The 26,983-nt window shown below is 41.6% G+C and overlaps 2 protein-coding genes across 2 annotated transcripts; one reads left to right on the top strand and one right to left on the bottom strand.

Moving 5' to 3' along the window:
• Positions 1 to 7,986: 7,986 nt before the first annotated feature.
• Positions 7,987 to 11,062, bottom strand: DBI (diazepam binding inhibitor, acyl-CoA binding protein). Its single transcript, XM_018072731.2, has 4 exons — positions 10,995 to 11,062; positions 10,770 to 10,887; positions 9,029 to 9,091; positions 7,987 to 8,286 (listed from the first exon to the last, which is right to left on the bottom strand). Exons 1-4 carry the CDS (start codon positions 11,001 to 11,003, stop codon positions 8,213 to 8,215), a joined length of 264 nt encoding a protein of 87 aa, XP_017928220.1. The 5' UTR covers positions 11,004 to 11,062; the 3' UTR covers positions 7,987 to 8,212.
• A 336-nt stretch (positions 11,063 to 11,398) lies between these two features.
• On the top strand, positions 11,399 to 21,617 carry CUNH2orf76 (chromosome unknown C2orf76 homolog). The gene is made up of 6 exons (XM_029959882.1): positions 11,399 to 11,750; positions 12,965 to 13,117; positions 14,833 to 14,883; positions 18,213 to 18,250; positions 18,383 to 18,464; positions 21,433 to 21,617. The coding sequence occupies exons 2-6, from the start codon at positions 12,985 to 12,987 to the stop codon at positions 21,507 to 21,509; spliced, it is 381 nt and encodes a 126-aa protein (XP_029815742.1). The 5' UTR covers positions 11,399 to 11,750; positions 12,965 to 12,984; the 3' UTR covers positions 21,510 to 21,617.
• Positions 21,618 to 26,983: the final 5,366 nt, after the last annotated feature.

Here is a 26,983-nt window from a genome sequence, read left to right as displayed (position 1 = left end):
AGCCTCACCCCTGCCGTGTCCCCTTCTGTCCCCAGCTACCGGAGGGCTCGAGGTGTGCTGCCCCGGTGCCAGGCGTTCGCCCCAGCCCTGCCCGCCCGCCCGGGACACCGCGGGAGCCCCCCGGGAGCTGCTCCGGGCTGCGGTGCTGGGCACTGCGGTGACACCCGGCCACCGAGACGCCTGTGGGTAGAGGAACACCCCGTCCTGCCCTCCCCGTGGTATCTGCGCCCGTGTTTGTGTTCCCGAAGTCGTTTGGCACCGGCTCCCGGTGCGGCGACGGGCTCGCACCTTGGGCTGTGTGTGCACTCTTATCTCTGACCAGCCTGCTCAACCTTACCTATCTCTACCTGTGCTGTCAGCAAAAACGTCTCTGCTCATAAAGTTTTATGCCCTTGCTCTTTTTCTCACTCGTGTTTTACCATCCTCTAATGAATTACTGATTGCTCTACTATTTTTTTTTTCTAAGAAACAGCTTTTAAAAACCCCAAGGAAGTTGAGTTTTGCTGTGTCATCAGAAATTCTATGTTTTACTGCCAAATTCTGATTTTGACTCCAGCAGGGAGGTCTGCAGTGACTCCACAGGGTCCACTGGACAGACCCACGGGTCGTTGTTCTGGGCCTCCCTCATGTGCATCTGGGATCAGAATTCTGCTGTTCCCTTTATAGCTGAAAGAAATTAGAAAGATCTCCTTCAACCTGGGATGGTAGAAGTTATCTAGGGTGGTAGAAGTTATAACTTTACCCTTCTTCCAGCTTCCATTTCTGAACTAATCAGGTGTCTATACAGATTGACTCATTATTTTAATCTCTATGCAATTTCATGAGGGCTTTCTGTGTTTCCCTTCAAAAATACATGTATGTCTGCTATGATTTGGCTGGGGATGTTTTCTGTAATGCTGTTTCTAGTAAGAGTAGAGTGTTCTGAACAACGTGTTTACTTTAGTTTTCATACTTTGCATTTTAATGATAAATTCTGACCTTTTTATTTCTCTCTTCCTGCAAAATCCTTTTGTTTAAATGTTTCTCTACAAAGTGGTATACAGTATTAGATTATACTTCTATCATACACCAAATTGGCATTTTCAGCTTTTGCAACACTTGGCAAATTTTTGCAAGGTCTGTTGTTAAAACTTCTTTTGTGGGTTTGTGGTCTGCAACATTTTTTGTTTTTTGAACATGCTATCCAAGCGAGCAAACTTGATGCTTGCCACATCCCTTTCATTTTAGGTTCATCAGCTGATAGAATAGCTTTCTGAAAATCCTGGGCTGTTTATTCCACAGGTTAAACAGCATTTCTGCCTCACAGTGTGCAGACTGATCACATGCATTTGCTGTTACACCCTTCCACTTCTAAATTAAACAATATATATGTATTTTTAGCTCAAAAATAACAATACCTCGTTGTCTATGCAGTTTATGTGTAACTCTACTGAGCAAATGCAGACTTGGACCAGACAAAATACACCAACTCTTATCTGGCAAAAACCTCACGTAACTTATGCTTTTTGTAACATAAGCTCAATCCTGCAAAGCATTAGGCAATTTGTCCCACAATTAGCAAAATCATTAAGCATAGATCTGCATCTGAGTCATTGTAATGACTTTAGCAATTAAAACCTCTAATTTTTAATACTGAGGGGTATTCTGCTGAACAAGATAAGTTTTTTTCCTGTATGAGCCCATGGTAAGGCTCACATGAGTAAACACGTGCATAAAAAGCTTTGAGGAATGAGGAAATTAAAGTGGTCACTTCTGAAACCAAAAGTGCTCCCTGTCATACTTGGATTCTTTAGTAGATATACAGTAATATGCCAAGCTGGTTCTTTGAGGAAAAAGGGTAGTTTGGGAATGGTACTTTTACTGAAAAAGCAAAATGGCTTTAATATTTTGTATTTAATTTAGTTTTCTCAAATACAAACGAGAATGAAACTTGACCTAGAATTATTATCATCATTAAATAGGCACTTTCAGATTCACTCTTTCCTGAAGTCACCCCAGAAAGGATAATTTTAACAGCCATGTAAATAAATAGAAGAGTAACAAAGAGTTTATTAGTGCTTCATTTCTACAGTTGCTTGGCTGGAGATACCTTCTGGTGAAGCTGCCTGGGTTTATGAAGCCTGTGAGTACTCTGCACCTTTTTCAAACAAAATGAGTTTATTTTCATTGTCTATAACAAAACAAGCTGAATATATTATCTGCTTTTTAAAGAAAAATGCCTCTAGATTATTATTTGTGAAAATCATATGTGAAAACATTATTTTACAATAAAAAGAGCTCAGTGCCTTAGAAGAAAAGAAAAATGTCTGAAAAATACATTACCTACATAATAACAACAGAGTAAATGACCTTTAAAGCACTTCAGAAGTATTTTTGGTTCAGTTGTGTTAATGCAGAGTTCTTGGTGCATTGCCAGTTTCATTATTTTGTTTAGAAAGTCCCTCTTCTCTATTGTTTAAGTGGACATTTCACATCCTATCCCTGGAGAGAAAGTTTTCAGGGAAATGTGTTCATAAATAATGGAAATTACCAGAGACTGTTGTAAAACATAGAAACAGTTTGATGTGGTTCATTTAAAATCATGAGAAGTTTAACACTGAAGAATCTGTTCCAGCTTTTCTCCTGCAGAAGCCTGGAGGAGGTTCAGGACCGAAATTTGAGAGTCACCAGGGGCTTAGGGAACAGTTACCCAATGAAGTATTTCACTTCGAAGTAAAGCAGAACACAAGGGACCAGTCTGGGTTCATCTAATCTTGAAACTCGTTACTTCTGTAAATGCATTTGTCAGTTTAATAAAATTCTTTCTGATCATATCTTTAGCTTTTGGCATAGCAACTGACATGGGCAGGCACTTAAACCCTCATTTTTGTCAGGTCCCTGTTTCAAGGTGTCTTTCTGGATAGAAGTTGACCTATCTTTGAGAGAAATAGACCTCGAGTGTCTTGCAGACTGAGACTTTGGGAGATGCCCAGGGTCTGGGGTGGGGGGGAGAAATGTTATTTTAGTGATATCTTCCAAAAAAAGTGAGCGTGCAGAAAATTTTGTGAAGAAGAAAGAAGCTAGCTGTCTCCTGTCACTGCTCTTTTGCGTTCTCTTTTTTCCTGATAGTAGATTGAAAATACAAATTGAAGAAGCTGCATTCAGCTCAGGCTGGGTTCAGCCTAGCTGGCCAAAACAGAGCTTCTGTAACAGGGCAAAAAGTCAGCAAGTTGCTGGCAAGCTGCTCAAGACCAGCAGCTTCTGGGAACACAGGCACAGTCATCCTAAGTAAATTGTGCCTTAGGCAGCAGCATATGTAACATAGGGGGGGTTTGGGTTGTGCCAAAGCCCACACAGCTCAGACCAGCCCCTTATCACAACCACTTTACCTCAGGATTTTCCTCCCATCACTGCAAGTGACTGCAGCCAAGCAGACAGACTCATCCTGGCATGTAAAAGCATGTAAAGAGACAGCTCCTGAGCCAGGTGGTTTCACTTTGCCTCCTGCCTGGACACCTCTCCTGTGCCACGGGAAGGCAGACTGACCACCAGTCAGGGGCTACCACGTGTCCTGCAGCCCCAGGCTCTGCCACCCACTGCTGTATGTGCACAAGAGACCTGGGCTGCTGGACCTGCCAACAATACCAAATAATGCCCATCACCAAGGTCTAGGTCTTACTGCCCATCCAAATCAACCAGTACTTGTTAAGGCACTCCTAGCTGGGTTAGAAACATTCTATAATGTGGGGGGCCATTACAGTGATTTTGCCCCCTACCTCAGTTAAGTCAAAGAAGAGAGACAGGCTTAAAGGAATACATATTGTATCCTGGAAAGAATTTGTGTTTTCACTTCTGGTCAGCTTTTGGACCTATCTCAGCATCACACTGCACAGATCCAACTCTGGGCACTCGCTCATTCTGCTTTGGATTCAGCCCTTTCCACAGATCTCTGGCAATAGTTACACTGGTTTAGGGCATACATGAAAGTATTTGCATCTGACCATTCTGACAAATCAATGCTTTGAAATATACATTCAATACATAAGCCCTCTTAGGACTACTAGAAAAATTTGAGTCCATATTTCAATACTGTGTAATCTGGGGGAAATCATATTATTCAGTTTTTTAGCTGTTATGTATATTTCTTCTCTCAGTAAAACATCAGATCAATGCAGATAAATATTCAGATTTAAAAATACCAACTACATTATGCTGGTGAGCTTACTTTCAGATTCAGAACTTACTCAAATGAGTAGTGTTTATTAGGAGGAGATGACATATCACTATCTCAGCCTTTTGGGGGAACACAGTACAAGTCCGCGCCTTGTACATTTTGGTGGGGACAAACAAGGTGTCTTCCTGGTTGTGTTAGCCAAGTCATGTAATTTTCTTTCTTTCCAGGATGTGGAAAGAAAGCATATGGTGATGCTTCTTTTGGTGCAGCTCATAAATATGTGTATACTGGGACTAACTGGAAATGAAAGTAAAAAGACCACTGCAGCCAAGCTCAGTGTGAATTCCCTATTCTAAAATAATACAACCAAGCTGTGTTTAACTTTCACAGATGCCCTGGTTTTAGAGGAAATACAAGCTTATTCTATAAATGATGAAGACATGTAGAATGGATTGATGTTATTTGGACTTTAAATGAGCAGCTGAAAATTAGCTATTTTATAGGTCAGGTATCTGAGTTTGAAGGTACTTCACATACTTGTGAGTAGGGGGAAAATTAGATTCTATTTTTGTTTTATTTTATTCACTTCTACCCTTCCGAGTTTATTAATGTGAATACACTCAAATGTCTTATGTCTGTGTAGTATCAACTTATCTTACTTCTGTGCAGCTTTGGCAACTTGGAGGAATGTGTAACCCATTTTTGGGTGACGGCTGTGGTATTTAGAAACCTATCCCAACCAAAATACACTTTTTTTTTTGTCTTTCCAATTTGTAATCAATCCCACAAGACAGCTCAGACGCCCAGTCACCCCAAAGTGGTATTGCCTAATATTGTTTGCTCTGAGCACTCAGGGGGAAGAGCAAATATTTTGAGCAGCAGCAAATACAATTGTCATTTATTTTTAGCAGTATCATCAGTGTCAAATGAGTTCAAAGGTTAAAATACTTGGATCGTGAAACAAGATCATTCTAGATGAATAGTGAAGAATTTTGACAGAAAGACAGTTGCATACTGCAGTTGGCCCCAGAGTGCTTTTTCATCAAACTAAACATTTAATTCACAGGGTTGAAAAATCTGGTAGGGGCCTTAAGCAGCAGAGCAATACTGGTTTGTTAAATCTGTGCTAGGAATGTTGTATCTTCACATATCTTTGTTGAAAGCAAGCAAAAGCCACGAGAAAAAAAAATCCAAGGAAAACATCATCCCCTTTAGAGCTTATCTCTAACTGCAGTGGGTGCCAACCAGCCAGTTGCCCTGTGCAAGAACTAATAGTAGAAGTGAGATAGAAGGAACACTGTCTTATCAGACACAAGTTAACATTTATTATTGCCATATCCAAAGTCCAGACTCCGTCCTGCACACTGCAGACTCAGCAAACCAGGCCCGAGTGCGTGCGTGCCAGCTGGCCTCTGACCTCCGGCACGCTGGGCTTGTTTCAGCGCACGTCTCTTCCCCTTCGCAAGCGCTGTGAGGATCAGGATGTTGCTGGCCTTTCTTTGATCTAATACAGAGGAAATAGCAGCAGCTCCCTGAGTGGGTGTCAGAACAATCCCCCGTTTTGCAGCACTGCCCAGCCATCCAAAGCATCCGTTCCTCCATCAAGAGTACCTTACTGCAGTCACAGCAATGGTTCCGAAATTATATTTTGGTTTGAGGCTTGCTGTTTCTGTTTCCGTTTCCGATCTCAAGGCTGCATGTGGTTGTCTATTTTTACCACCTTATTAGTTTAATAAAATCAATTACCTCTACTTACAAATCTGTTTGTGGATGTCCTTAAACCACCACTGTCCTGGTGTCACTACTGCCAGTGTTATTTATGCAGCCCAGGTGCCTCACACACCATACCTGCAAGCACTACGTGGTCACTAGGTCAGCAATATTTTCAGGCAGCACATACATTTACAGACATTCATCCTGCTGCTGAACAACCACAACCAGCCCCTCAACTCAGCTCAGCCTATTTCAACCCTCTCCCTGCAGTGGCAGTACCCACAGTTAATGGCCATGCAGCCAAATGTTGTGTTGCTGCTTCTCATCACACTGTGCACAGACACGCAGCACCTTTGCTGCTACCTCTGTGCCTTCTGTACAGTCTCTCACTGCAGAGCTCTTCTTTCCACATCTTGAATCTTTCAGCTTGCTGCTGAGAGACACAGTTGATTGCCAAATGGCAAGCTAAATAGTAAGACCACTTGTGTTACTTTCTTAAGGAAGGTTAAGCTGCAAGCAGAAAGGTGTTACTACACTAAAAATAAAGCACCCAAATAAAGACATCCAAGGCAGAGTTCTCAGTCACTTGTATAACTTGGCAAATAGCATTATTTGTAAGCCTGGTCAAGAGCAAGCCCTTTCTGGGATAAGTACTATGTGATACTGGACAGGTATGGGAGAGTAGAGTAGTACTGCAACAATTAAAGTCTCACAGGGGAAATCAAGCCAAATGAGGACTGGAATACCGAACTTGCTATTCCCAGCCCATCCTTTATACCCAACTCCACTGCTTTAGCAGTCAAAAATTCTGACACCTGTTCTGACAGAGAGCATGTTAGCAAAGCACAGCATGCTCACAGTGCATGGACTTCCAGCAAACAAAAGCAGAAGTGGAAGTGTTTTCCAGTATGAGCTCCATTCTGACACAGGTTGGCAGAATCCTCCAAGGATAACCAGCTCCACAAAATACAGCTGTGAAGATAGAGCTGGCTGTGGAATTTAGGGTTGGAAAAAGAAGCAAAAGCACTTCTTGTGCTGAACAACTGCTCTTACCTCTCTCTTGCAAAGTGAATTTAATTAACACAACGTCAAACAGCAGACAATAGGAGGTAAAAAACCCAAATACTTATTTTTACTTACCCAGAAGAACAAGAATAAACAACTTCTTTTTGTTCTTTATTCCAACATATTTTAAAGGGTGAAAAGTAGTTCTAAGAGCTTTTCCCAATAAAAGTAGCAAAGGGGGAACTTTTAATTTTTGAAAACATGGGAGGTAATCTCAAAGGCTACTACACACAGCTAAGCCTGTATAACTAACTACAAAATGGTGCTTACCTACCTAGACAAATATGTAATGATAGCTTTCATCTCTATATATTTCTATAAGTCAGTTGCTTATCTGATGACTGTTAAGTCCTCACCTGTTCAGATGCTAACGAGTAAAGCAGGAATTAGAATGCTCCTTTATACGGCTGGGACTTCATTCTCATATGCTCTATGCTGGAATAGTTCAATGTCACATTTTAAAAGCAAAATCTCCCTTTCCGTCATTGGCCACTCCAAGAGACCATACTGGGCAGACCAAAACAATTAAAAGCCTACTAGAAACAGTCACAACTGTGTTTTGTAATCAAACATGGCAACACCAGTACTCTGCATTTATAGCACCAAAGGCATCAACTCCACTGCCTGTGGAACCTTTTCTTTCACAGGGAAGGTTTCATGGTCAGCTGTGAGTATTTGCCTTTTCTCCACGCATGGCCCCACAATGTTATTAGGAAAGAGCATGTCCAAGAAGTGTTTTATGCAAGATGATTTGGCACTTGTTGGCTAGGTCTCTGAAAGTTCCAGGCAACAAATATCAAGCACCTTGTTCTTAATATACACAGCATTAGAGCTGATCTCTTCCTGATGAGCTCTGTGGTGCTCCAGCTTTAGTGGGTTGCCACTCATCTCCATGAGAAAGGAAGCAACGGAGGAGTGGCTTGGCCAAAGTCCGCATTGCCCGAACAAAGACTACCGGCCCCCTCTAGTGGCAAAACGATGGGGAAATTGGTTTGATTTGACAGCTGCAACACAGCAATTAAAGGATGATCACAAAGGGATGACCAGCACAACAGTTTAAGTACCAAATTCACTTTAATGAGTTCCAGATTTTGTTCCCAGAAGGAATTTATAATGTGTCAGTACATTATTAGGCAGGTACATAACTTCTCCTGAAGTACAGGCATGAGGAGAAACAACTGTAACACACTAGGTATTTAAGATTACTCTTGGAAACCAGTTTTCCACAGTATTAGAAATAAGGCATGTTTCAGGCGTGCATGTGGCTGCTATATCCAGACCTCAGATGCCATATTTGGCCTTTAGTTCTTCCACTTTTGCTATGTAAGCTTTCATTGCATCTTCTTTGGACATTCCTGAAGGACAGAACACAGGAAGCAGTCAGCTACCCTTTGCAGATTAAAATGCCTCTTACAAGTCACAATTCCTTGGTGTAGCCCATGGCTACCAGACACCAGAGGAGCCAGGAAGGTCAGTTGGCTGTGAATCCACTATTAAAGTTTTACACAAACGTGTTCATCAGCCATGATAAAACAGTGTTTCACAGCCAAGTTGTTTTTGGACAGACAGCAACTAAACAGTCTATCAGTTCTATTAATGCCATCACCAATTATTACAGGAAACCTATTCAGTCAACTTAAGACTGCATTTAGATGTTAGTGCTGGTTCTTTAAAGCACCAGAAAACACATCTCCCCATTTTCATAGATTAGACCACTTGTTAGGCTCCTTGTTTGGAGCCAAGAGGTCAGTTGTTTCTTCTACAGCTTTCCTAACTGGAAGATGCATAACAACTAGGGGGAGAGCTCAGTCTCTGGAGTACTAGGCAGGGACCTGGAAAACAGACTTAGGTTTCTGCTGATGTTACTGTTCTCTTTGGTTTAACATCTTGAGCCAGGTGGGCATTTTGCATCTTAATTCCCTTTCACACAGGCAATATTTTTCATGATTACTTGCGCCTTGCAGAGGTAATCAAAAGTTTATTATCATAGCATTCTGAACTTCTAGAACTCTTGTATTATAAGGCAACACTATTCTGTTGCCTGCTGAACTACACGTGCTTTTCTGACTTTTATTGGTGTTTTAAGAAGACACTTACCTTTCAATGCACTCCAGGCATCCCACTTTGCTTTGCCTTTGAAGTCCAGCATACCAGGGCGTTCTGAGAGAGACAAGGTAAGCAGCAGAATTAGTTTGTGTGATCTGAGTGTAGGTAATACCCACCTGATGGCTATTTAGCTCTTAACTATGACAAAATACAATGGTTCATCTTTGCAGCTGTTACTTACTAACCTGTAGTCAGCAGATCACCTCAAGGGAACACACTAGAACACTGCTGGTGACAACTCTGTCAAGTTCCCTTGAGACAGCAGCATTTGAGCAGAAGTGCACCAACTAGTGTGATTTGGTTCTATGGTGCTTTCTGAAGAGCCTGCTATAACCTGACAGCTATCCAATTAAAGAACACCAGCCCTAAAGTAAAGCAAAAATACTCTAAGGTCCATTACATGCAAAGACATAAGAAGTGAAGCTGGTAGCATACAACTTAGAACTCACTATCATCAAGCTAAGGGTATGTTTCTAATCTATAGCTCCACATTTGTTCTGTCATCTAGGGATATAACCTTGGAATTCTAACTCACTTCACTGTAGGCTACGTGTGGCCAAGTAGAGAATGAATGATGTATAAATGGCTATTCTTCAAGTCAAGTCCCCTCTGCGATTTTAGTTCCCCTCTGTCTCCTTAAAGATTATTCTTAAGAATTGTATAAAATGGAACTGGACAGTAGCCACAGAAATACCCTTGTGCAGCTCACATGGCACAGTGACCTGCAGAGCTACTTGGCAGCTCCACTTCTCTCCAACACAAACCCCATCAGTCACTCTTTCACAGGCTGCTTTTCTGGCCAGCTCACGTTGGCTCCTGCTTCACAAGAGGGCAACCACTTACAGAAATGGTGGTATATTCACAGCTCTAGAACACCATTTCCCCTTGTCAAGCATTAAAAATGCTAAGGGTCCAGCCACACCAAAGGATCGTATCTTAACCCCAAAGTCGGTTCTGTTCTCCCTCCACGCTGCCCACCTTGCAAAAAGGAGACTGCATTTACCATTTCATGCACACTTCACTGCCAGCTTTTAATTCAATAGACATCCAATAAACTTCACCAGCTACTGGGTTAGGAGGCCAGCACTTTAAACAAATGACCTTTCCCCTTTCTAATCCTAGCTACTCCAGTTACACAAGGTCAGTAGAGACAGGCTTCACTCTAAATGTTATTCCGGGGGCTGAGCTGCCAGTGGCAGAAATGTAGCAAGAGAAGTAGCAGGAGACATTTTGTGTAGTGTACCTGCAGACATATTTTTGCCACAGTCTTTCCAAAATATATTTAATTGCAGCTCCTGTAAGAGTTTTCTCCCATTCTTCTGGGTTTGCTTTCCAACGCTATTTTTAGCAGCTTGTCCAGTCTATATAAATTGTGTGTGTCATTACCCTCGTACTGTAGTTCTACACTTCTATAGCTTGGTTTGCTGTTTAAGGCTATTTAACCCGAGAAGTGTTTGCATTAAACCAGCAGAGGTCTGCAAGAATCCCAATCCCACTATTTGCACTAAGCTAACACACAAAGGATCCCCAGCCCCTCACTGCACGATCCGGACGGCTGCAGCTGGGTTAATCTAAAAACCAGAGATTGCACAAACCCTTATCGGGCCAGGATATGCCCTGGCCGTAAATCCGAGCCAAGTGGGCTCTGAGTCACTTAAACCGAGCCGCGGGATTGCGTGAAGCACAGCGGGGAAGAGGCTTTGCCCCCAGCGCCGCCTGGGGCGGCACCTACCCGTGTTCACGTCGCCCACCGTGGCCTGTTTGTAGTGGCTGTAGATGTCGAGCATCTCCTGGTCCGCGGGCTGCGACTTAAGCTGCTTCACCTCCTCGGCGGCCTTCTGGAACGCGGCCTGGGGGAGAAAGCGGCAGTGGGTGATGAGGGGAAGGCGCCCGGTTGCCCCCCGTGTGCCCGGTTGCCCCCCGTATCCCCACAGCCCCCGGTGTCCCTCCCCCCCACCTCGGTCATCGCTGCAGCCCCTCTGCGCTCCCGGCGCCGCCGCTTCTGCCAGCGCCGCCCCCGCCGCGCGCGCGCCTCTCCCCTCGCCTCACCCCCGCGCCCATCAGCGGCGCCGCGCCCCGCGCGCGGCCAATCGGCGCTCGCCGGTGGCGGGCACGCGCCGGGCAAAGGGCAATGCGGAGGCGGCGCGGGCCCGCCCATTCATCAGTGGGGCTAGAAGGGGGCGGGACCGGAGGGCAGCGCAGCCAATCCCGCGCTGCGGTGGGTGTCACCCAGGGCACATGATTGGTTAGGCGGGTGAGGCGGGACCCGGAAGTGCCCGGCGGGAGCCGGTAACAGGCGTAGTCGGGGGTGATGGTGTGGGGTTGTGCGGTTGTGCTGGGGTGGGTCTCAGCGGTGCTGCGGGACGGGGGAAGGGTCCTTTCTACAATAGGAGTCTACCACCAGCGCCTCTGACCTGCGCTGTTCTCCCTGCGGAGGCCCGGGGTAGTACCGGGTCCCAGCTCTACGCGCGATCGGTCTGTTCGTTCTGAGTAGTAGATGTGAAAATCGGCGATTTCTGGTTGTGCTTCCAAATCTATGCTCTTACAGTGTTTTTCCGTCCTGCTCAGGAGAAAGTGAATTGAATGCTGTGCCCTCCAGATCTCCAGTCCATGCGGAATAGCACCAAGAAAATATCCACCTTTGCTTTTGTGATGACCCACCCTTAAGGGGAAGGGTCTCTGCAGCTGTTTAATATAAATCTAGTTATTTCAGGTGCGAAGTGTGCTTTTTGTTTGGCGTGTTTTATTTGTGTGTCACAGCTTATTTGCAATGGAATTGGAGCTCTGGGAATTATTAGCCAAGAGGATGTAAAAGCAAGTTACCCTGTCTTGTGGAAGGTCTGTGCCCTCGTTCTGCAGATAATACTTGAAGAAAATGTTGCTACTTTGCTTTGCTAGAATAAATACAGGAAAGGCTGGGATGTACCTGGATGCCTGCATGGTGATGGGGCACTTAAATAACCACCCCTGGAAAAAAAAGGCAAAAAATAAAAGACACACAAAAAGAACATAAAGGGATGAACTGGTGAGAGAATCCCTCGCAGGACTGGAGGTGGTGACTGAAATGGTTGCTCCGGGATGGGAGGTGCAGGGGTTGTGCTGTGCCCCTGCCTGATGTCACAGCACATGCACTGCAGTCTATGCTCCCTGCTGCTGTAGCCACAGCAGTTTACCATGTGACCAGGAAACAAGGTTGCTGAGGGATACCCAGCACCAAAAATAGAGAAGTAGGTTGGGGTAGGAAACAGTTATGTTTTCCTGTGGAGAGAAAGAATCCGACAGAACAACATATGGGCTTGTTTGAAGAGGGGTTTGGGTTGATGAAGCCACTCTGTTGTAGGTTCTGCTCTCTTTTAAATTATATAAGCCCTGTAGAGCCATTCTAGAGACCTACTATTATAAATGAAATCCCTTAATTATGTAGAACTGTACCAAGAGGATTATTTGTATGTGTATATGGGGGTGGTTTTTCCACTTTCTCTAGGGAGGTGAAAATGAGCATTGTGTGACAGCTTAGGCATTTTTCAGGGTATTACATTCTCTGCAACATAAGTACGTTAAAAAGGTTTTGTTCATATTAGCACATTCTTCTAGAGCACGAGGTTACTCACCCAGCAGGTGAAGTCACTTAAAACCCAAACAACATAATTGCATTTACTCACAACATTTTTGCATGTGAAGTCTGATATGGCACCACACAGTACAGGTGCAGATCATGTGGTGTGCAGTATCAGTAATGTCCTGTTTGCTTTGAGACCTGGTTACTGCTTCTGTAGGAATAATAGAAGTGAAACCCTGAAAGACACAATGTTATTGAACTTCTTGCCATGTTTTAATCTTTGCATGAGGCCCAACCTGCACCTTTGTTTTCCAGCTGTGCCCATGCACAAAGGAAAGGCAATAATTCCTCTCTTTAATGTTTTCCAGGTGATTCAGAATTAATTCTCATGTCATCAGAGAGCTCAACTGTCACAGTTCGTCTTGTTCGCTCTTTTGAGCACCGGAATTTCAGACCTGTGGTGTACCATGGGGTTGCCTTGGATCAGACAGTGAAGGAGTTCATTACTTTCGTGAGGAAGGGTAGGGGGTGCTTGTCTTGTTCATTCGTTTCAGGCCCATGTGTTGCTGTCTCTGCCCAGGAAAGTGGAGGGGAGCAAATGAATGGGAGTTCTGTGGCTTTGGTAGAGATGCCAGATTTGTGTTTACATCCCCTGTATGCTTTTCTCCCTTGGATGAAGGGTCTGGAGTTAATAAGAGCTTCCATGGTCAGTGTGCCATGCCTAAATTTGGATAGACTGCTCCCCCTGCCCAAACCTCACATTAAGTCCAAAAGGAACAAGGGCATTTAGCTCAGTACCTCAGGCTCCTTGCGTGGTGCTGTCAGGCAGATATTCACAAATTAATAGGAATAAATTAACAGAATTTAGAGAGCCTTTGATCCTAAGGAACTACACCAGTATGTGGAATGTGGGAATGCAAGTCTGTTTGCTATTTGTGAGAAGAGAGAATCTTGAAAAATTGTTTTTGACACTCTGAGGTCTTGCTATGCATGTTTGTTTCTGAGTTTCTGTCTCCATCTTAGGCTTTGTGGGCTCTCTGTTTTAGGAGCCTCATTGAAAGTGACAGTGAATGTAAAAGTTAATTAGTGCAGACCAGCCCACGCAGCCACTCAGCTGTTAGGGTGTTACCCTTGATGTTGCAGATGGATTTCCACACACCTAAATGGAGACATTCAAAGGGAACAGAATAACATCATTTGCTTTTTTCACATGAAGTCATCTTGAACAAGTCTTGAACTGTTGTAGATGATAACATTTGAGCAACTCCTAGGACAGTGCCCTGGGACTCATGGCTATATTGTGCTTTTGGTGACTTGCATACTTCTAGACAGTGATAGGGATGGCAGGATCTCAGGATACTTTTAGAAAACTACGAGAACATATGGTACAAGAACATATGGTACAGAAGAAAATAAAAAACAATGCTGAGAAACTTGCTTTTGATGTGTGCAGTATTGCAACTCACAGTTGTTTGAGACAAAGCCAGTGCCTTGAACAAGACTTTTTGGAACCTCATTCCACAGAGGGATAGTGCTGTTCCTGGTCCAAAATTCATGTTCCTTGCTTTACTGTGATCTGTTTTGAAGGGGAAGTTTGAGATAAATTGTTAAAAGTAGTGGATGAAATCATGGTTTCAGCTGCTTTGCTGCCAAGCATTCCACAGGCCTTCCGAGGCCCTGGTTAAGTCCCTGGGTGTCACTGGGAACACTGGCACACAGGAAAGTGTCAGTGTTCTTGCAGTTACTTGTGAGCTGTATCCTGTATACAGCTGGAGAGTTGATTTTCTACAGTTGGGCTTCTTTTTTTGTGGCTGGTTCTCATGGCTGTGTTTACTGAATGATTCAGTTATGAATGACAGTTGTGAGCTGTTTGTATGAAGTAGAGAGAGATGCTATGCAAACCATTAGAAGGGTACTCCCCGCAGATTTCTGAAGGATCAGACTCCTGTGATCATATCCAAATTGCACTGACTCACTGTCCTCATGGGTTGTTTTGTTCAGAGGGACTTCATGCTCAAGTGAAGTTAATCACATATGGGGTAACGATAGAATCTGAGCCAAAGGCTGTGTTTTAGTATTGGATGCTCAACCAAGTCTCCTGTGTTGTGGATTTATTTTGACGTACAGGATGTCCAGGATGCATACACTGTGCATACACTGCACAGTAATAGAAAATAAAATATTGGAAATAAAAAAGAGAGAACTTTGTTTTAACTTGGTGCTTTTATTTTAACAGATGTGTCTTCAAGAACAGGACTTCCTCCTCCCTTTAAAAATTACAAGTATGGTAGGTGTGGGGTTTTTTTTCTTGTTTTAGTTACTGTAAAATGCACACATAAGCACTTTATACCAGTGCTTATACAATTTAAAAGATAACTATTGTGGAATACTCATGCTGGTGCCAGCTCTTGTGACTGGGGTTATGGCACTGGGATCATGTCTGCAGAACTTGACCATTATTTTGAAGATCCATATTAATCTTTGAATTAGGCTGCATGTTATGCATTATTTACTCTTGGGTACTGATGGTTTTTAATATTAATTTTTTATTGTTTTTATGAGTGCCTTTTAACTTTTTCTTTGCCTTAATGAGCAGCTTGTGATCTCAAAACACTTTGAAATTGTAGCTCTCTATGTGCTTATGTACTTCAGTATCTATTTACTAATGGTGAAGTCAGAAAGGCTGGTGAAACGGGAGCTGAAGGCAGTAAGTAGAAAATGCTGAAGACTTTTGTGCCTAAATAGTTTACATTATATAAGAGAAGCAGGGGAACTTTGCTCAGAGAAGATATGAAAGCTCTTAAATACAAGTTGGTGGAATGAAATAGCCTAAACTTGACAATTCTGAAAGTTCCTTTGGAGTTTTGCTGCAAGTGATCCTCTGTCTCTGATGTTCTTGGAGCTGACAGACTCCTTCCTCTACAGTGATTCAAGTAATTGAATAAGAAACCTACTCAGTACATGTGAATGGTAATAAACTCTCTTTGCCTATTTAAAAAAAAAAAAGCCAAGGATTTCATTTTGTGCTCTTGCTGATGATGAAGGAGATAGTGCAAAATGAAACCAGAAAAGGAGTTAGGAATTAAGATTGACAATATGCCAGTGGCAAGGACTTGAATGTTACTATTATTTTTAATATGTTACTTAACATCTAGGTAATTCTAAGTTTGAATTTGGAGATGCCCTTCTTTCCATCAGTGGCTTTGGCCAGATGAGGTGGTCCTGTCTAGAACTGCTGCTATCGGTTGTATTCCTGGTGTTGCCTATCCCTGCTGCTAGTTCTTTCATCTCTTGGAGATCAGTTTAGTTTTTCCCAAGGTGTAAGTTGTGGCTGAGCAGCTGACTGTGCCATGTGGGACTGAGCATAACTTTAAAACCTGCTGCACCAGTTAGTGGGGGCCTACTTTTACTGGTATGGTGCTAGCTGCGTGAAAATTTTCACACAGGAAAATCAAAGCCAAGTTCCTCACCTTCCCCTCAGGCTGTGAATCATCCAGGTTCATGTTTTTGCCATCTCTGCTGTCTCTACACTGCTCCACTGTCTTTCTTGGATTTTTGTGAGAAAAGGACAGTGAGACTTTTGCATGAACAGTGCTCGTAAGAGTCAGATTTTTTCTTCTGCTTTGTTTGGCAGTGCCAGAAATCTCAGTTGGATTGGCTGTCTCTCACCTTGCCTGTTTCAGCTTCCTTCTCTCCAGAATTCAGCACTGCTTTGTTCTCTCAACATCGTATATAATGCCATCTCTTTTTTCCTTGTGGATTGGTGCTCTAACTCACATCTCAAAGATTGTGACTTTCATTTTCTCTTTGTTTCTTTAAACGCATAATTCTTGTCCCTGGTCTAGAGCTCTTCTCAGTCAATCATATCTTCCTACCCCATCATTGCCTTCTTTCCACTGGTGAGGGCAGTGAAGATAGTGCCATCTTGTCTCATAAGCTGCTTCTTAGTTTTATTTCTTTTCTCCTTGAATGTGGAGCAATATCGTAGATGCTTCACAGAATCAGACTTCAGAAAGTGATTTCTTATCTACTGTCATGAAAGACCTATTAACAGAAAAGACAAGATAAAAAATTGTCAATATGATGGAGTGGAACTAAATGGGAATGAAATAGCAAAGGCTAGTGGGAGGACTTAAGGCTTTAGCTAGGATGAGAAGAGACTGTAGTTTTATCTCTGTAACAGAGTTAGAGAAACCATTTAATAGCTCAGATGAAGACAAGGAAAACTGCTGAGTGCCAGTTGTGGAGTTGTGAACAAGTGAAATTGAGACAATGGTTCAGGGAATGAAGACTAATGGCTAAGACTAGAGAAAAGGGAATGTGGCAAGGTAGGCAGAGAAGCTTAAAACTGACAGGCAGAGGCTGTGTTTTATTTGCTGTGGTAGAAAGGTTTCTTGATTGCAGTATGTTTTTTCTGTGGTTGCTTGGTCTTTTTGCAATGCTTCTATGCAAGATGGATCCTGGTAATTGCAATTTAATGTCTGTCTTGCTTCTTATGCCACAGTTATTTCAACATACCAAGGCTGCCTTCTTAGTGACCTCTGTGGTGGGAATAGAGTAGTTTCTCTACCTTATGTAGTGTTTTAGATAGTGTCCAAAATGGGCCAGAGGGGTATGGAAGCAAACTTCTGAGTGGGAATGTGATTTCTGTTATTCTGAACATCTGAATACTTACTCTTGGTAGTTTGTGAGTTGGTTTAGTCTATATTTTACTTTGTTGCATCCTTCTCTTACCAGACTATTTCGACACATAGTGTTCACTCAGTGCACAAACCCAAACTAGAAGAGAAAATGAGCCGACAAGCAGAACTGGTTTTTCTTCTTTGCTGGGAAGGGATTGATGTATTACTCTGAATTTGTTCTAACACAGCAGCTTTGGAGTTTGATTATTATTTTTTTTTAAATGCTGCATGACTTTAAGTGCCGACTTCCATTCCCTCTGGATCCTTGCACTCATCCAGTTGCTTCAGTGACTGCATAATTTTCCCCTTGTTTTCCCTTCTGCCCACATTGCCAGAAGAAAATGGCACTTTCTTTTTTTTTTTCTTTTCTTTTTAATAGCATAATTTCTAGAAGTACTACATTGCACAAACATATTAGAGATAAAAATTACTGAAGAGGATATAGCATTAAAAAGAGAAGAGCCTGTATCTGTTAATGGAAGATGAACTTGCTTAACAAAATTTCTACCGTGGAAAATTTCTAGGATGATCTGAAGTGGTCAGGTTACTGTCTTAATCACTTGTTGCCTATCAGCGTAGCTTTAATAGTTGACAGTGCATAAATGCTGTTGGACCCGCCCCAGTTGCATGTGTAAAACCTGTTAAAACACCCTAAGTGGCATTTAAATTGATGTCTTTTGACTGGCCATTGGGATGGTTATTAGTTATTGTAATTCAGACAGCTGACAGAAGCCCATTAGAATGTGGTACCTTAATGTAGCATTGACTGGTTTAAGGCTATGGCTGCAGGACTGGGAGATTAAGATTGAATAAGCAAAGTTGTTAGTAACAAAAGATTTTGAAGGTTCTACCTTTGTTTTTTTCCCCCCAAGTACAACTTTGTGTTATCTGCTTATTAAACCTTATTTTAGGAAAACACTGTATTTTCTTTCAGATACAATGAAGATTATTCACCAAGCACACAAATCTAAGGTAAGATTATTAGCTGTGTTCTTCCCCTTTTATGTGCTTTGATGCAGGGAGATCTCTGCATTGTCAAACAAGACTTGGGCAGAGAAAATCAGTAAAAATTCTTATTTTGTATTCTGGTTCTCTGATTTGTAGACTGGTGAACTTGTAGTGAGTTTGGAAGATGATGACAAACTGATTCTGAAAGAAGACAGTACACTGAAAGCAGCTGGAGTAGGTAGGAGTACATTTGTATTGACTGGAGATGCTGTTCATTGTAGTTGCATTAAACTGATAACTGTCTGATTATGTTTGGATAGGCTGCTGAAAAGTAAATGCTATTCCTGATGCTCTTTACATGACTTCATAATTATTCAGGGAAGAATTATTCAAATCATTGGTCTGAGGGCAGCAGGTATCTGCACTCCAAATGTTCAGAATGCAAATTGTGATTTTTGGAGGGTATGCTTATAATTCTGCTGAGAGTAATTTTAAATGATTGACAGATAGGTTATTAGTATCGTGTCTGCTTAGTCTTATCAGTAACATTTAAACTGATGTTTTGGTTAGAAATGTAAGTAGTGGAACCAGGATGGAATAATGAAATAAGATTAGATTTGTTTAATGTGCTGCATACAGTGCCTGATAGTCAGATTGCTCAGGAAAGCTTGAGCAGTATCATTTAGAGAATGTGCTGAACATGGCAAAGAGTTGAAACTTGACCTGATTTCTCACATTTTGACAGGAGACTACATATAGGGCATGTCTTTTGGTAATAATGTAAAGAAATGTCTGTCATGATAAAATTGATAGTCCCTGGATGTCCTTTGGGCTTCTCATGAACGTGGCTGAATGACTTTGTGGCAGCAGGGTACTTAAGGGAGGTAGTTGCATTCCACCTTGATATGGACGTTTGCTCATTTCAATCTGATTTGCCTGGCTAGAACACATTAACTGCCTGTGCCCTAAGTGCAGGGGCTTCACAGAGGAAGCCCCTTCCTGTTCCTGATGCCCACTGATGGCTCCCCAGCTACTGAATGATTTCTTTCGCACAGGTTTCTTGGCTCTTTCGTTTCCTGCCATTTACTTTCTGGTTTTATGTGGCTCGGGATGTCTCTTCAATGTTTTTCTCTGGGGTGAACTGCAACTGGTCTCAGTACACCTTTCCTAAAGGTCTTTGGGTGTTTCTATAATATGAATCATAGTTATTCTCTGCTTGTTTTTACTGAAGCAGGTATTTTTATCTGGAGGAAAAAAAAAAAGAAAGGAAGATTACTGGCACTTAAGCCTTATAGATTTGTAATTTAGTTAGCAGAGGAGTCATTTAAGCATGATTTTTATCTACCTAAGAGGCAATACAGTTCAGGAGAGGGACTCATGACAGTGCCAAATGTTGAATTAGAAACAACACTGTCAGAGCTGGCTTCTTTTAGAAAGGTATTGATAAATGTTTGTATATATTATCCCTCTTTGAAACTAGATTTGTAGCTACCGCAGTGAAACAGTTGGATGTTATCTCAAAAGAGGTGTCAAAACATCAGAATAACTGTTATAGAAAAAGGAAATAGGAATAGACCAGCCTGTTCTGTGTCTCTGTGCAAAGGGAGAGATGCTTTATTCAGGGCAGAAAATGATTTAAAACTGCTTTTAGTTATTTTCTTTTCTGAATAACTAACAGCAGTTAGTCATTAGTGTATAGAGGATATTAGTGATAGAAGAAGAAAACCCTTTCTTTGGAAAATACCATGTGCCATTATGCCTTTTTCATATGTTCCAGCATATCTTGATGTGAAAATTATTTAAGTTAGGAATAAGTGAGGTCTTTGTAGTAAAATTTTGAAGATTTTACTTTTCCTCTTCAACTAGAAGTGGAAAAGAGTAAACCAGGAAAGTGTATGATAACATATACCAGTGGTCCTCATTTTGTACAGTTTCTTTAAATCAGTAAGAAGATTTGAAATCTCCTATTGAGATATTACAGTTTTCCAACATCTAGTCTGGTCAAGATTTACCAGAATAAAACAGAGAATGGCCATTAGAAAACCTAGGAAATTCTGAGACATGCAGAACATTTTTTTGAAGCTGCAGTTCATTGCCCTTGGCACTATACAGGGTTGGGCTAGAGAGTTATAAATTATGAGGACATTAGATAAGTATCCTCAGGAAAGCCTCTGTGGTAGTGATTATTATTACAGTTATTATCTAGTCAGCAAAGTTCATGCTTGCTTTTTTTTTTTTCAAGTATGGTGTATGTTAATAAAGTGTTCAGTATTCATTGCAAACACTCTTGTCTGTTTTCTAGTTGAGATTCTAAAATCCCTTCTGCTCTTTTTTTTTTTTTTACAAGACAGGCAGACTTCATTAACTTAAGGTTTAATTTAAAAAAAGAATGTGGAACTTATTGGCTCAGCACCTTAAGAATTCCATGTTTAATAATTGCGAAGGCTTTCCATCAGATTTGTCTCTGTTCTGAATAAGTAATGTTGCTGACTTATTGTTTTAAAAGAGGAAGTCCTTGACCTACTGGGTTGAAAGAATTGTGACTGCTCTGAACCTTTGTGGGTCCTTTAGCTCTGCTATATCCCCTGTGAATAATTAGAGGTATTTGAAGGTATTGCTGGAGAAGCCAATTTGTGTCTTTCACTTTGCATATTGTTGAAGCCTCATGAATTAATCATCAGCAGGGCAAAAAATTAACTTCTTCAGACACATATTTTGATGGGTCATGAGGGAGAATGTAAAGTGATCTGTAAAATATTCTACTGATCCTCTAAGTATTAAATTATTATACCTACAGGCTAATTTAATGGGAAAAAAAGTTTCTTTTCCCCTTTCCTAACAGAAAAATGCATGAAAAAAGGAGTATATCATGCTTCATTATTTTCCTACCATTTGAAGGTGTTAGAAATGCAATGACTTAATTTGCTGGATGCTTATACAAACAATTCTGAAGACTGTTAAACAAATCTTGAGAGGTCTTGTGTACATATTTACTTCTATATGTTCATGTTCTTGGTGGTTTTGTTTGTTTGGGGTGTTTTTTAACGAGGTTACCTGACATCTTTAATACTGGAGTCTTTTTTACAAAGATATGAGAAGGAAAAGTGTGTGTAGAGTTATAATTGTCTTCTAAGATTCTCAATAGCTGGCTGTTGGGTGGTTCATTTACCGGTGTGCTAAATATTTAATTTTTTTATTCGTTCCAGCAAATGAGACGGAATTAGCATTCTTCTGTGGGGAAGATTACAGGAACTACAGAGCTAATCCTGTTTCAGCCTGGTGAAGATCCCAAGAGATTGTTTTGTTTTCCCATACCTGTTGTAAATTTCCCTTATTCTGCTTAATGAGATTTTTCTTAAAGATCAATAAATCCTAGAGGATTGCTTTGCAAGCAGTGCAATTCCCTTACAATAGAAATTAATTTCTGTCAATATGCCTCGACTGAGAGAAGGAAAACTGGGGGACATAAATTACTTTTTTCTTTCTCACTTCTCTCTTTCCTTTGCTTGCCTCTTATGCTTCAGGCATGCCATCTCTGACCTGTGACACACGTTCTTGGTGTGATCCTACAGCAGAGAGTAGCTGCATATGGAGATTATACAATGCACAATAAGATCCCATCACAGTACTAACTTCTAATGAAAATGAAGCAAAACCTCCTTCAGTTAAATGAAAAGTTTTATGACCGAATCACTAGGTATTTTAAAGAGCTTGAGAAGAGAATGTCTCTGTTTCTCAAGTCGTAGCTTTACTTCTCTCATTTTATGTTTGGTCTCTTTTGTTTAAGTAGTGCAGACTGGCAAGTGTTTCATGCTTTTCACTGGTGAATGCTTTCCATTATCCTCTCTTCCAGCCCTCTTTAGCATGCTGAAAGGGACAGATGACTGTCGGGAGGCTTTTGTGTTCAGGACCAGCTAGCCTGTTTCTAGCTTTAATTGGTGGAGACACCTTCATGCAGAGGTAACAACTCGAGTTCTGCCAGAACATCAGTGTGCCTAAGTAGGAATTGGGCATTTTTTCAAATGGAGTGAAAGCTCATGGTTTCAGTTTTATTCTTAAAACCTGAATCATTGCATTTTTGTGAGGAGAGGCCCAGTCTGTGAGCCACATGTCTTCAAGACTGGAATTGATTGCTTTCTGCTTTCCATGAGCCAAATACTCTGTTGCTATGTGTTTGTTCTTGGTAATTCCAGTCTTTTCTACTACAGGAACCAAATAAAGAATAATAGAAAATAGTCATGCATTCAAGAAAGTACCTTTAGATAGATACCACTTATGAAATGCTTTTTAGGAGGTATCAAGATGGGACATTGTGCCTTTGAGCCTCTCTTCACTGAAATAGGAATGATGCTGGCTCTCTGCCTTAGCAGGTTTTTTGGGCATAGGCTCTGCTAAATCAGATGAGACCTCACATGCAGTTGTTGTACCCTACACATGTACCCTCAGCTTTGAATGAGACCTGACGATACCATTTCCACAACAGACTTTCTGGAGAAGTAAGCTTATCGTTTCCTGGAGCTTTGATTATTTTTTTTTTTAATTGACATGATACTGAAGGGAGATGTGTGATTTCCAAAGTATCTAAAAAAAAATTTCCCTTTAATTTAGATGCAGGACCAAAGAACCCTCCACGTATTGTTCCTGCCTTGTTTTCTTCATCCTTTGTGACAACTCTCTGGTTTAAACTGTTTCTGTAGCTGATGTTACTCACCAACAGCTTTGCTTCAGAGTTTTATTCTCTTCTGAAAGTACTCTAACACTTTTTCAACTGTGATTAAAAGGGTGAGTGTACCTTTGTCTTGTAAGGAGGAGTCTTGTGTCACTGAAATCACCTGTATTCTTTTGGGATTTAGACGCTGTTATGCATGCCCTGATGAATTTATGAGAACTTACCTCTTACCTCCTCTTTCTGTCCAGCCAGCCTCTCTGTTGCTGGTACCTGCTCTCCAAATATGTGCCCATGTCTCATCTACCTTCTTACACAGTCTGTCGTGTTGTGTTTGCAGATCTATCTGGCTAATACAGATTTGTACTCATCTTCTCAAGCAGTTTAAGGTAATGCATTGCACTCCAGCTTTGTTCAGCCAGATTTACAATAATGAAGGTAACTTTGTAAGGATATATGGTGTACTGGAGAGATCAATGTCTCAGACTGGCCTGCCAAGGCATCTGGATGGTGTCAGTCAGCACACTCAGGCTTTCAGACTGCTTTCAGACTGAGCAAACACTGCCATTCTTTTCCCCCTGTTCTCGGGATTTGAATTTGGTCTCCAGCCCTTTCAGACAGATTTGGATTGGTTTTGTGATCCTTTTTTTCCTAAGGCATTTGTGTTTGAAAGAGTCACCACATTTTAACAACTGTTCTTTCTGGGCTTGTACAGTTCCAAACTTTCAGTGCCACTTTGAGTGCGGCACAGTGAAAGAAGGATTCTACAGCATCAGTGAGAAAAAACTTAAATGTTCTAATGCAAATATTCAATGATGTGCTTGGCACTCCAGATTAGCTTCTCTTTCCAAGGGAAGAGTTAAACTACTGCTTTGTGAGCTCAGTTCGCTCTGGCAATGGCACTTCATTGGCTCCTTTCTCCAGCAGCACAGTAGAGCCTTTTGTAAAGCTCTCAATGGCCATACTTGTAAACTGGTTTCTTCCTGAGGTGTTTTTCTACTGTGTTGTTGTGGTTTGTTTTTTTTTAATTGGACCTTTATAATGCTCCTTTCAAGTAAACCCCACAAAACCACAGATAACCACTGAGAACATGTCAAGATATATGCTGTTCTAACATTTGTTGGTGGGATATGGTATAAGCCTTGTGTCAAAGTAGATTTCATTCCAGGATTGTTGAGTACTGAATGAAAACTGAACACTGGCTAATAAATCAGTAAAGACTGGGATGTCTTTGCCCACATGGTTGTGAAATCCTCTTTCTGTTGAAGGAAATCAGAGTTGGTGCCATGGTTTTTTATCCTGGCAGAGGTCATGAACTACATTGGGCATTGGTTTACAGTTGCTTTTAATCAAAGCTGTAGTGGGGTAAGTCATACAGCTTTGCTAGTGTTCTTAGACATTGTGGAGTTAATAAGGATTCATCTTTCAGTGTGATGTCCTTGGAGCCTTTGGTTGTTGCTTGGAGAAAAAAATCACTTCAGAGGGACTGGAGCTTTGGTTAAGAGGTGTGAAAGAATAGCTGCTAAAGAGAGTAAGTTAGGAAAGGAATTATCATGAAGAGGAAGACTAAAGGTGTAACTGAATAAACACGCAAAATGTGAATTGTGCAACACCCTTGGTGCAGAGATGCTGAAGTAATGCTGCTTTTTATAGCACTAAAGGCATAAAAATGGTGTTTTTTAATAATTTTTGGAATCGAACTCATGAACTGCTGGAACAGGCATCGTTTTTTTTCCGGCTTTGTCACATTATACTTTGTGCATCCAACAGTGTTGTCTGCTTTTCTGTCCAGGGGTAATTATGTTGCCTCTTGAAGAAGCAGCAGTTAAGAAAACTGCTGATATGGACAGGTGAGTTAAATGTTGACAGTTACCAATGGCTTAAAGGAGCCCTCAAAGATCTGACATGCAACTGCAGTTACAGTTGGGGAACTGCTTTATCTGATGCAAACATTCTGTTTTAAAGGTGAGCCAGAGATATGTTGTAAGCTGTGGTGGCTTCTCCCTGGGGGTATTCAACACATCCCCTGACAAACCTTTATTTAAAAATGAGCTTGAAAGTAACAGTTCAAGAGTTATTACAGCCATGATGGGACATCTGTGGGTCCTGTCCTCGGAAGATAATAGCCAGAGAAATCCTGAGTGTCCAGAGATCAAGGAGGAAAAACCAGAACATGTGATACTCATTCTTGGTCTCCTGTGACTGATGGGATCCTGGCTTCAGAGCACAGCAGACAGCTGGAGGCATTACAAATGCCTAAGGCAAGTGCACACTTTTGCTTATTGAACTGTTTGTACTGAGCCCAGTCTTCCTGGTTGGCACCTGATCCTCCTTCCGTGACTCCCTTTTCATAGTACTAATTGGCACAGATTTGCAAATGATTATTGAGTCCCGGAACACGCCCAGTAGACAACTTTGCTACTTTTCATTTTATTGACTTTTCTCTACTCTCTGTTTCCTATTGAGTTACAGAAACAGACATACCTTTGAGTGTTTCCCCAACCACTTCCCTTTGCTTCTTACTGCCACCTCTGCTGATTTGCAGTGCTTTAATGGTTGGGTTTGCACCTCGTCTGATATGCAGTAGCAGCATTTCCCATGGCAGTGAATGTACATTTTTAAAAATTTATTCATGAAGAAATATGCTTTGAAATGAGGAGGAGAGTTTTTCTACACTGTCACTAATAGTGCACAACAAAGGATCCTTTCTTGCTTTTGCAGAAGGAATTGCATAGGACAGCACTGCCCCACTGTCAGTGGAAACAAAAATGTTTTTATCATAATACTTTTTATCCTGGAAGGAAACGAAGAAGTTACATCAGGAATGCAAACAAAAAAAAAAAAGGGCAGTGAAAAGCCAAGACCCATTGCCATGATCTGTCTTTGCCTGCAGAGAAAGCCACCAGATGTCAGCACAGCCTGTTCTTTCCTTCTCCAGAACCTCTGCAAGCCAAGAAATGTGTCATGTTTATGAAAAGTGCTTATCTGTGAATTAGTTTTGCCTGTGAAGTCTGTGCTAGGGCTCTGGTGATGAAAGCTGAATCTTTCCTTGCAGAAACTATTTCTTTTTATATTAAAATCAAAAAGCGGCAAATTGAACTGGTATCAGCACTTAAATTCCTCTTGTTAGAGAGCATCCTTTGCGGAGCCAGTTCCCAGCGTATCTAAATCTTTGCATGCTGTGAGGAGGCATTTGCAGAACATTCATTTGAAGAATTGTCTGGAAAAGATCAGTGCTAATTTGCTGAGGTTTTGTAAAGTAGATTTTAAGTATGCCTATTTTTTTTAAACACAAGGAAAACCATCCGGAACAGACACACGTGCAAAGCAGAGCAAAACATCTTCAGCAACACAGCTTAAACACATAACAAATGTATCCTCCATGCTTCTCACTCTAAGCTCCTGCTATTTCTTCCTTGTAGTGCAAGGGCTAAGGAGAACCTCTGATGAGCTGAGGTGGGATATGAGTTTCAGAGCCCAAACCCGAGCACTGTGCACAGCTTTGTGCTGTCAGTGATTGAAGTGTGCATAGATACTGCCTAGTAAAAGGAGCAAATTTGAATTTTTACACAGGGACAAGGTGAGATTCGTGTTGCTTTCCTTGCAGCAGCTTGCAGATGCCAGGGAGACATCGAAGAGAGGGAAGTTACAGCAGCAGGTAAAGCCTGGGTAATGTAACTACTTCCTTCTGTTTTGGGCTGCTTGTTCCTTTCTTCTATCCTCATTGCACTAGTGTCATGCTACAGGTTTACCACAGGTTGCTGTGTATCTCGCTGCTGTATATTGTATGCTCAGCTTTAAATTGAGCATTGTTCTCACTTGTGCTAAAAAACCTCCTGCAGAAACTCTGCAAAACTGATGCTGCTTATTAAGGCACAATAAACAGATAAAACAAAAGTGTCCTAGTGTAACAAATCTTGTTCCTCAAACCTGAGGCACAGTCTGCAAATCCCACTAGCTTAGTGTGTGAAATTTAGAGCTGAAGGATAACACCAGGTTTCGTTGTTGATTGTAGCTGTGTTGGCCATCTTGGAGAGACTGGAGGAAATATATTGCATAGAGGTGCTGAAGCAAGTGCATGCCCCTAAAGA

The sequence above is a fragment of the Manacus vitellinus genome, unplaced genomic scaffold (assembly GCF_001715985.3).
Source record: "Manacus vitellinus isolate BGI_N305 unplaced genomic scaffold, ASM171598v3 scaffold_22_pilon, whole genome shotgun sequence".
Taxonomy (NCBI): Eukaryota; Metazoa; Chordata; class Aves; order Passeriformes; family Pipridae; genus Manacus; species Manacus vitellinus.
This window is presented reverse-complemented; position numbering and strand designations above follow the sequence as displayed.

What these genes read in the sequence shown, in the direction of transcription:
- CUNH2orf76 (XM_029959882.1), top strand. Translation starts at nt 12,985, where the DNA reads ATGTCATCAGAGAGCTCAACTGTCACAGTTCGTCTTGTTCGCTCTTTT. An exon ending in CATTACTTTCGTGAGGAAGG is followed by an intron (nt 13,118 to 14,832) that starts GTAGGGGGTGCT and finishes TTATTTTAACAG; the next exon opens with ATGTGTCTTCAAGAACAGGA. An exon ending in CTTTAAAAATTACAAGTATG is followed by an intron (nt 14,884 to 18,212) that starts GTAGGTGTGGGG and finishes ATTTTCTTTCAG; the next exon opens with ATACAATGAAGATTATTCAC.
- DBI (XM_018072731.2), bottom strand. An exon ending in GGTGGGCGACGTGAACACGG is followed by an intron (nt 9,092 to 10,769) that starts GTAGGTGCCGCC and finishes TGTCTCTCTCAG; the next exon opens with AACGCCCTGGTATGCTGGAC. An exon ending in TGCCTGGAGTGCATTGAAAG is followed by an intron (nt 8,287 to 9,028) that starts GTAAGTGTCTTC and finishes TCTGTCCTTCAG; the next exon opens with GAATGTCCAAAGAAGATGCA.